Genomic DNA, 10,268 nt, shown 5'->3' with positions numbered 1-10,268 from the left:
GATGTCTCCCAGTAGTGGCTGGGAGGCTCCAGACAGCTCAGTCATCACAAATGGAACTCACGCTATGTAGCTGCTACCCTTTGGAGTATCAATTCATGTGCTCCACGCCTCCACATCCTCCTATTTTCTGTATTTTCTTTCCCTTGACCCTAGTCATTCCCACGGTGCTTCTGCAGGCCACCTATTAACCAAATTCAAGGCCCTTTCTCAGCCGTTGGCTCTCCAGGACTGTCCTGGAATAGGCAAAACTTCTCTTTATTTCTTTTTAAGATTTATTTATTTATTTAAAAGGCAGAGTTGAGAGAGAGAGAGAAAGAGTCTCGTATCCACTGATTCACTCCCCAAATGGCCACAATGGCTAGAGCTGGGCCAGGGTGAAACCAGGAGCCAGGAGCCACTTCTGGGTCTCCCATGTGGCGTACAGGGGCCCAGGGGCCCAGAGGCCCAAGCACTTGGGCCGTCCTCCACCTCTTTCTAGGCTAATTACCAGCGAGCTGGATCCAAAGTGGAGCAACCGGGCCTTGAACCAGCATCCATATGCGCTGGGACTACGCCACAGTGCCAGCCCCAGTCAAAACTGTTTTCTGCCTCCTCTATCCAAAGACATTGCTCCTTTGGCTCTGTGGGCTTGCAGGGCCTCTTCTGGACACATTCCTTGCTTTGCCATTATTTCCTTCTTCTACCCACTGATACAGGGGTCTCTGACTCTTCTTACTTCATTACCTCTACTCACTACTTTCCCCACCATTGATTTGTGAACAAATTAAGAATCTTGCCAGCAGTCCAACACACGGAGCTCCAGCTCGGAACTTGTGCGTTCTGTTCTATTGAACAGTTCCACCCACCTCTCCCGACAGCACCTGCAGCCCATCATGCCCCAAGGCCCCTCATGCATCCCAGGCCCCCAAACAGCGCCTCCTTCTCATGCCTCTGTTGCTTTAAGTGTACCAGAGTCTCCTCACCTGGGCTCAAAACTTAGAAGGCAGCCCTGGCTTCTCAACTGAGTCTGCCCGGCGAGTTGGAGAAACAGCAAAGGAGCCAGTGTGGATGAGCAGAGGGAACGAGGAGGACCAGAGAGGAGATCAGAGAGGTGCAGGGGCCAGGTTTTGAAGGGCCTGTGAACTGTGGTGTGCATTTAGGATTTGATTCTGAATAAAGTGGAAGGTATTGGAAGGTTTTTGACTAGTAGAGTGACAATGTTCTAAAAAATGTGACACTGACAGCTATGTGGAGAACAGATGGGGGATGGGGGACGCTGGTTATGAGGCTACGGCAATAGTCTAGGCAGGAGATGAGAGGAGAGTGCTGGAGAGGTTGAGGGCTTGTCAAATTCTGCTTCTATTTTGAAGTTAGTTCTGACAACATTTGCTGATGGATTGGACGTGAAGTGCGAGAGCAAGAAGACTCAGGGATGATTCAGAAGCAACTGGAAAAACACAATTGCCATTAACCCGGCTTCGTAAGAAGACCGTGGGATGAGAAAAAGAAGTCTATAGGAGGAACAAAGTTCAGTCTTTGGTATATGAAGTTTGAGGTGACTTTTAGACAGCCAGGTGAAGATGTCAAGTTGTCAGCGGGATATTTGAGTCTCGAATTCAAGAGAAGTCCAGGCCAGACGTGAATGCGGCAACTGTTCGTGTCTAGACGGTGTCTGTCTTCAGAGATCAGGAGGGTTCACACGGACGGAGGGCAGTGACTTGGCCTAGGAAGGCAAAGTTTCCACAAGGGAGAGACTGAAATGGAGCAGCCCGTGGATGAGAAGGAAGAAAGACAAAAAAAAAAAAGACTTCACTGACCTGGAAGTCAAATGCAAAAAGCGTTCAACTACGAGGCATAGTCTGATTTGTTTAAAAACAATCTTGTATGTATGTGCACGGACAGGTTGGCGTAGACAAACTGTCACAGACTGATCATTATTCAGTTGGTGTCCATGGGAGTTGATCTGTTTACTTTTGTATATGTTTTCAATTTCCTATTAATTTTTTAATGGCAGAGGTAAGAAATTGTGAACTACTGCTGACAGGTTGCTCACCAGAAGATTTGACCGATGGAGGGCACTGGTGGTAGTGACATGAACAGTCTCTGGACAGACGAAAGCTTTAGGCAGTGAGTTCAACAGAGACTAGGAGGAAGGATGGATGCGAATGCAATAGGTCCTCCCAGGGATTTTTCTGGAAATGGGACCAGAGAAATGGGTTAGCAGCTGGAGGCAGATCAAGGGGCCAAGGGCAGTCGGTTGGTCAATTTAAGAAGGAATGGTTACAGCTACATTTCTGACTGCCCTTCCCACTACACTGCACAAACCCTTCCATCATCACCCCCTACCCTACACCTGCTGTCCACACTGGCCCGCCCCATTCCAATTCCCACGTCCTGCTTCATGTCTCCAGCTGCTCACCTTCCACCTCCATCATCACCTGCAAGCACTGTTTTGTAGGAGAGTTTTGGTTGTGGTGTTTGATTGGTCTCTGTAGCTCTTGTCTGCGGTGTGTGTCACAGGGCTCTGTGTTTTTACTGTAGATCAAGACTACACAATGTTCCCCTGACAGGCTTCAGAAGGGAGGCAGAACTTCTACCGAAACTATAAAGTTTCTGAATCCTTTAGATCCTGGAAGATAGCATTCGATAGCAGCAACGAGAATAACTTTCACCTGCCTTTCCCACTCAAAAAAGACAAGGCTGGAAGCACTGATTCACACTAAGGGATCGTGAACTGGAACTTATTTTTAAATCTAACAGAAAAGCCTCTGCAGTTACCAAAGGATTTCTCTTTGAAAACATCAAAAACTGGGTAGGAATGGGTAGGCAGGGAGAACGAGCCTTCTAGTTTAAGACATGGCAAGTTCAGCGAAACTGGAAACAAGTTAGGATTACAAACACTGCTCTCCTCGCACCTCCGTGCGAGTGTGTCCCGGTGAGGGACCTGGGACACTGCCTCAGGGTCTTTCCTGCTGAGCAGTTCCCCTCGGAAGCACCAGTTTTCAGTGCAAAGGTCAAGAACAGAAAGGACTCTTCTACTCAGGATTAAAATACAAGATGCATCAGAGACGGACTCAGAAGGAATTCCCGAGAAGAGACGCTATCAGTGCACCTAAAAGGGCATTTGAATCTCCCCTCCTAAGTACTACCGAGTGCCTACCATTGCCAAGCCGTGTGAGGGGTCACCCAGACGACGCGGTCACGGCTGAGCGTGGAGCCGCTTCTTTCCCGGGGACACCAGCTGTGATGCAGAGTATGACCCAGGAGGCTGTCTGCGGGAGCAGGGCTTCCTTGCTCCTGAGATTAAGGCAGACTGGCGTGGGAGGTCTAGCAGAAGTGAGCAGCAGCTCCACATTGCCAAGGGTCCTGGGCTCAGAGAGCACGGAGTTCTAGAGGAATGAGGAGCCTCTCCTCTGTATCACAGGGTACAACGACAGCCAAACCTGGGCAGACAGGCTGAAGTCAGGTCCCCGAGGGAGCACTGAATGGGTTTGACGTTTTGTAAGATCGCTCTGGTACAGCGATCTAAAGGAGAAAGACTGCACATGAAGTTCCGACTTGAGAAAAGCGGCGATTTGCTCTTGCTGAGAAAGTTCTGGAGGTGGGGACTTGGCCTAATAGGCTAAGAGGCCCACATTCTATATCAGGGTTTTGTCTCCTGGCTCCAACTCTTTTTCCTTTTCTTCTTCCCTCCCTCCATCCCCTTCTTTCTCCTTCCTTCCTTCCTCCCTTCCTCCCTTCCTCCCTTCCTTTCAAAGGCAAAGGCAGAGAGGTTTTCCATTCACTGACTGGGCCTGGGCCGATCTGAAGCCAGGATCTAGGAGCTTCTTCTGGGTCTTCCAGGTGGGTGCAGAGGCCCAAGGACTTGGACCATCTTCCACTGCTTCCCCAGGTTCATCAGCAGGGATGCTGGATCAGATGTGGAGGAGCTGGGACTTGAACTGGCGCCCACACAGGATGCCAGCACTGTAGGCAGCAGCTTTACCCGCTATGCCACAGTGCTGGTCCCTGGCTCCAACTCTTTCTGCTAAGGCAGACCCTGGGAGGCAGTGGTGATGAGTCAAGTGACTGGGTTCCTGCCCTCTGTGTGGGAGGCCTGCATTGAGTTTTCAGCTCCCTGATTCAGGCCCAGCCCAGCACACTGACTATTGTAGGTTGGGGGCACTTGCTCTCTTTCTCTGCTTCTCAAATAAATATGAAATAACTGAAGAAAACTCAAATTCTGTTCTTCAGTGTTGTGTCTGACTACGCTTCGTTCTGTACCTCAAACAGCTGAGGGTTTCATTCTATTTGGGTATTTTTTAAACACTCAGATCATTGCATGTTTCTCCAATACACCTATGTCACAAGGGCACAGTATAATCAACCCCCACAATCAACCACTGGGAGATAATTTACTGCGGTCAGCTCTGGTTATGAAAATGACCTTCAGTTACAGACCCGCAAGCTGCTGCTGCTCTGAGGGCTTTTCTGTGTCCGTCTCCCCACTACCAGGCCCCTGGCTGCAATTTCACCAGTACAGTAGTTCCCCGCCAGAGTCCACAAACAAGTTCTCAACAGCGTGAGGTGAGATGTGGATGCTGTGGGGAGCAACCCGGACTAGACTAAGTTACTGGAATTAAGACTTATTCTATCCATCTGCTCTCCCACAATATGGCGCTGAGAAGGGAGAAACAGCTTCTACTCAGCTGCCTCCAGTTCAACCAATAAACTGTAGGACCTGCTCCTGATTGGAGGAGAGCAGCGTACTCGGCGTGTGGGTAGCAGAGTTGGGATTGGTGGAAGAGGACTATAAAGGAGGAGACAATATACACCAGGAACATCTAAGGGGAACATCTATCTGAAGGAACACCTGTGCAGCCCCTGAGAGAGCCGGCCGGCGGTGTGCCGCTCCCCCGCGGAAGTGGGGAAAAGTGGCAGGGGGAACCGCCCTTTCACGGAGGTGGAAGGGACGGTAGCCAACTCGGGAAGAACCAGCAGCAAACCCGGGGAGGGCCGAGCAGACAAAAGAACAGCGCAGGGTCCTGTGTCGTTCCTCCACGAAGAGGGGGAGCGACAGATGCCAAGGACAATGTGGTGTCTTTCACAAAATAAAACGTGTTTTACATAAGCCTTGTTCTTTCTTCTAAACTATATGCTACTTCCTTTTTGAGGGTGAAGATTTCCTTTAATTTTATTAAGTGAGGGCTACATAATTTTTTTAATGTCTCATATGGCCAAATACTGGTAACCAAATAGCTGGTAAGATCCGTGTAATTTAAAAAATGTGAGATCTGGAAGACTGGATGGCCCCTGCCGTGAGTCCTCTCCATGTCCACCTCGCTAGCAAGCACAGCGGCTACTTGCTACCAGTCGGGTGAAGGCAGGGCCACATTTGGATTAACCGAGGCTGACATGACCTGCCGAAGTGTCAGAGCTGACAGCTAACTATGCAAACAATCAGGAAAAGGTTGGCAAAGTGTAATTTCATCACTTATGTCTCCCTAATAGCTTTAGAATTTGGCACTTTGGAAAGATCAGGTAGAAAGCCAGAGGGACAGAGAGAGACGGGAAGACAGAGAGAGGCTTTTTGATCACCTGGCCCAATTCTGCCATTTGAAAGATGATCTGTCTCTAGGTTTGGCTCAAGGCTTTCTCTACCATGAGTTTCCAATTTGACAATATTTGGTGCTTCACTTTTAAGGTGTTTTTGGTTTTTTTTTTTTGCTAGGAAGAAATATACTCATAGTTCATTTAATCATTTAAAGATGGCAAAAAGCAAACTACAAAAATGCACACTCAACAAAAAAAAGTTGATACTGCATAACTTCAGAATATTTATTGTTGAGTATTCTAAAAGCAATAAGTGCATTAGAAATAATGTAGCGGTAGACAGCTCAGGCAGAGGAACAGAAATACAAACATCATATGAAGATGTGCGCGTTCTCTCCCCCCTTTCACTTCAAAAATAAGTCTCAAACTACTCCCACCCCCTGCCCCCCGCATGTCAATCACATTTCTTGGTTTTTCACAAGAAAAATAGAGGATTTTTCCAAGTCTGTATGCTCATCTTTAGAATGCAACAGAACCAGATGGATTATACAGGGTGTGGCTGACAGCAGCAGAATCGGGTGCCGGCAACAGCAGGGACACAACACATCACCAGTACAACAAAGCACATATGCATACACACTCTGGTATGTTAAATCAGTAGTTTTATTACAATTCACACTGACACACAATGAGAGAAGGAATGTTCTGACATTTTCTGAGCATTTCACAGAAAGCAAATGTAACTATCCAGGCAGTAGTCATCCACACCTTTTTCAAACAGAAACCAAAAGCTTTTACATGTGATAACTCAGAAGAACAAAGTTTTCATATTCTTGTTTAAAAAACTTCGGTCTTGGAAAACAGTTACTGCGAAGTAGGCTGAGAGAGGAGGCGTGTCCTGCCTCAAGACCACCCCCCCCCCCCCCACCTTCCACAGGACTTCTGAGGACACTGCAGGGCAGGGGTGTTCAGGGTTCCAGGGGATCTACTCAGAAGACCAACTATTACACTTTGCTATGATTGAAAGGAGAGGATAAATTAAGGAAATCAAGTCCTACTAAAATGCACAAAGACAAGGGAGAAAATATCTGGGTGTATTAAAAATGAGATGCTCTTTTCACATAACTCATTTAAAAGGTTACAATTACCATAAACATTTTAACTCCATTAAAGATCATTGGCAAAAGCTTGCTTCTGTATCTGCATAAGAGCTCTGCCTTTGCACGGGTCTGCAGCAAGCAGCGTCCTGTGTGAAGAGTCCCTAGTCCCGGGGAAGCCGGCATCCGACTACTTGGGGGTTGCATAGGCGTTTTGAGATCCACTGCAAGGAAAGACACTGTGGAACCTTGAGAAGTTTCCCTCTTTCAACAGGCGTTGTGGCAGTCAGGTGTTTTAATCCCTTCCGTGCCCAAACACGCAAAAGCACTCTAGGAGAAAACATTACCGTGATGTTTTGGATAAATTCACTACACATTATGTTTTACTTGGGAACAACAAAGGAAAAGAGCCCAAGCATGACCTTGGCATTTCATATAGAAAAGCACTACCGGAGAAAACTCTGCTTAAAAACATGAAAACGCGGATGAATATAAATACATTTTTGGTTAATCTGTGCTATGTCATAGAGAAATCCTGTCACATTCAGTCTACTAGGGAACTCATTTGGATTTTCATGTCTGACTGCATCAGTAGAAGAATATACATTGTTGCATATACTTGTATGTATATGCATATACATTTATAAAATTCAGATCACGAAAATGTTTTAAATACATACATTTAAAACCTGTACCTCTAAAAATAAATATATTAGCCACTAATCAGCTAATTCTCAGAGTTCCTTCACAAACCAGTCAGGACACAGTCAACAAGGGCAGATGACCAACTGGCTGCCCTCTAAACCCATTAACTATGAGTAAACATTTTAAAATTCAGATGTATAACAGAAAGAACATCCCTAGAATAGAATACAGATGGAATTCTGGCTCTGAAACTAGCTTCGGTTTCCTTGATGTTTCGTGCCTACAAATGTCGACGCTTTACCTCTGCGTTTGTCTAGCAGTAGGAGAGCATTTTCCAGTGACAGCACTCGATACGGTGACACAACCTTTTTATCAAAGGACTTGGCTGGCATTTCCTTTGCTGTTTGGTTCGAGGGAACTAACACAACATTGTGTCTGATATCACTCCCGCAGATCACTGTGAGTTGTGTGTTTCAATGCCATTTCCACTGTGCAGAGACCTGTAAGGTAAAGCAGAAGTCGCCCCGGCATTCACAAAGTGAAAGCTCCCCCAGGAGAACACCACAAAAAGGAGCCGGTGGTGCCAGCGAGGCTCTGCGAGGGAACTCAACACCATCGCCAGAACGGACACAGTGGATATCTGACGCCGTCGTTCAAATGAGAGAAACAAGACGAAAGCACTCAAAATTCTTCCTTTAGAAATGATGCAGTTCACAAAAACGGAGTTTCATTTTTTTACTTTTACATTTCAAAAAAAAATTCTTAAAATGATAGAAACCAGACTAAGTTGTTTAATATAGTACAATACTTAACAACCTTGTCATTTGTATTTGAATACAGGAATCTCAGAAATATAGGAAATCCATGATAAACGATAGCAAGAATGTTTAATGCCATTGCCTAAATTTTTTAAAAGGAAAATTTGTCATAGTTGAAACAACTTTGAAAAAATACAGTGTTTTATGTGCTCACAGTTCCAGATTGCCAACTTTATAAATTAAATGTGAAAGGTATCCATATATAAACAAGGCCTCTTTTTCATTGATTTCAATCTTGGGTAAACCTTTGGATATTTCAATCTTCAGATTCCACAAGGTAAGGCTGAGTTTATCAGATATAAATAAAACGTTTTAAGTCTATGATGTACTGTAGCACTGACAAAACAAATGCACCAAATATTTACAGGCTGGCTACAATACCCTTTGCTTAAAAAAATTCAGCTGTCTATCAACATCAAGCCACACTCATTTCTGAACTTCTCTGGCTGCAAAACAAATGGGGCAACAGGATTTTTTTTCTCACTCATCTCTCCTCTTAACCCTGAAGTCAAGGCAGGGTTTAGGTCAAAGGCCGCGGTCTTTTGGGAGGCGGTGGTGGCATGAGCTCCGCGTCGGGGTCCAGATGATGCTTTCGCTTCAGTCCTTGAGAAGCTGCAGCACATCTGTCAATGAACTCGAACAGCATCTCCTTGGTGACAGGGTTTGAGATGCTATTGCACACGGCTGGGGACAAAGGGAGACATGTGCCCGCATGAGGGTTAATGAAGGCAGTTGACTCACCACCAGCTTATGACAAAGGTTTCCATCCCAGTATGCTAAACACTTGCTTTTTACTCCTGTGGGTGACATGCTTCACCCTAAGCTAATCTCCTCCCTCTGCCTCCCCCTAAAGAAGTGAGTCTCCAGTGGCCACACTTTACAGCAGTATTCACTTTAAACCCAAATTTTAAGTGTCTGGGATATAAGCATATGCCTTCACTATGGTTTTTCCCTGCTCCAAACCAGTTTTTATGGGATTTTGATGTAGCTCAGTGCAGTGAACTCACTCTAGAAAATGTGCACTCTAAGCCTTTCCAGCTACCATTCCTATTGAATGTATTATTGTAATAACATTTGAAGATACAGCAAAATAACCTAATACATAAAGCATCTTTTCTTAAGAGCTCAAAATTTTGTACCAGTCCTTTTTACTTACCTAGTCTGTTTTGGAAGAAAAGATGCTGGCTTAATCATTCCTACTTTTGAAATTAACTCATTTTTTCTGAAGACAGATGTTGTTCTAACAAGAACCCCTGAATACACAAAGTAACTTTGAAATTACTAAGCCTAACCTGGCAACTTCTGTATTTTTCTCATAAGCTTATTGTATAACCACCACCATCATCATCATTAACTGAGCACTCTAAAAAGTATACAATCCTATTAACCTTTAATCTTGGTGTTTTTTGACCAAGAGCAATGCTACTAGTAGTGTATATCTCATAAACTTCAGTCAATTTGTGTTGTTCCCCATGAAAGAAATGTACTGTTCTGAATTCCCAAAGTGCCCATATTATACCAAAGAACACCCTGAAGGAAAGCATAGCTGATTTTTTAAATGGTTTTTCATTTACTTTGTTCTCTATTATTTGTAAAGCTATTTTAGGAACTGGAAATTACATTTTCCCCTGCTAATTTTGTCTTTTACCATCTGGCATACAATGGTTTTATAGTTTTGAATAGATCTGAAATTATCATGGCTTTTGTTGTCATTCAGTAAATTCAACTTGTGTATGGCCCAGTATGCCGCCCTTTCAACTTCTCTCTTGGGCATGTGGACACAAGTCTACCAGTTTAGGAGGAGAACCCATAAGCCAACTGGAGGCAAAGAGGGCACCAGCCTAGCACATCATCTTTCCCACTAAACAAATGATCAGGCCCCATCAAGCGGAACAACAAAGATTGCACATTTGGGTTCTAACACCTGAACTTCTTCTAATGTTCCACTAGGAGGCTGTACTACTTACCCATGGCAGTGTTATAGGCGTTAGGAAAACTTTTGTCTGTTCTCTGTCTCATGAAGACCCAGCTGTTATTCTCAAATTTGCATTCTATAATTTTGTTGTCATACTGTTTTAGCTCTTTTGTCACCTGTTTTAAAAGAGAGTGGAGGAAAATATTTAAATCATTTTAAAGGCTTTTTGCTTTCACCACGTGACAGACACTTTAGGAAATGCCAAAAACACCTCAGCAACTC

The 10,268-nt window shown here is 44.9% G+C and overlaps 1 protein-coding gene and 1 long non-coding RNA gene across 2 annotated transcripts in view; both read right to left on the bottom strand.

Moving 5' to 3' along the window:
- Positions 1 to 323: 323 nt before the first annotated feature.
- LOC149126560 (uncharacterized) lies at positions 324 to 4,130 on the bottom strand. Its single transcript, XR_016233425.1, has 3 exons — positions 3,140 to 4,130; positions 2,399 to 2,608; positions 324 to 2,171 (listed from the first exon to the last, which is right to left on the bottom strand). It is a non-coding gene; the product is annotated as an uncharacterized LOC149126560 (long non-coding RNA).
- Positions 4,131 to 6,156: 2,026 nt separating this feature from the next.
- RNGTT (RNA guanylyltransferase and 5'-phosphatase) overlaps positions 6,157 to 10,268 on the bottom strand; it is a 326,422-nt gene continuing 322,310 nt past the window's right edge. The window contains exons 15-16 of the mRNA XM_002714574.6: positions 10,039 to 10,162; positions 6,157 to 8,755 (exon numbers count right to left, since the gene is read on the bottom strand). Coding sequence (XP_002714620.1) covers positions 8,592 to 8,755; positions 10,039 to 10,162 — 288 coding nt within the window. The 3' untranslated portion in view covers positions 6,157 to 8,591. The remainder of the gene's footprint in view (positions 8,756 to 10,038; positions 10,163 to 10,268) is intronic.

The sequence above is a fragment of the Oryctolagus cuniculus genome, chromosome 5 (assembly GCF_051225735.1).
Source record: "Oryctolagus cuniculus isolate XC-2025 breed Fujian yellow rabbit chromosome 5, ASM5122573v1, whole genome shotgun sequence".
Classification (NCBI taxonomy): Eukaryota; Metazoa; Chordata; class Mammalia; order Lagomorpha; family Leporidae; genus Oryctolagus; species Oryctolagus cuniculus.
The sequence above is the reverse complement of the archived record's forward strand: the minus strand, read 5'-3'. Positions and strand labels throughout refer to the sequence as shown.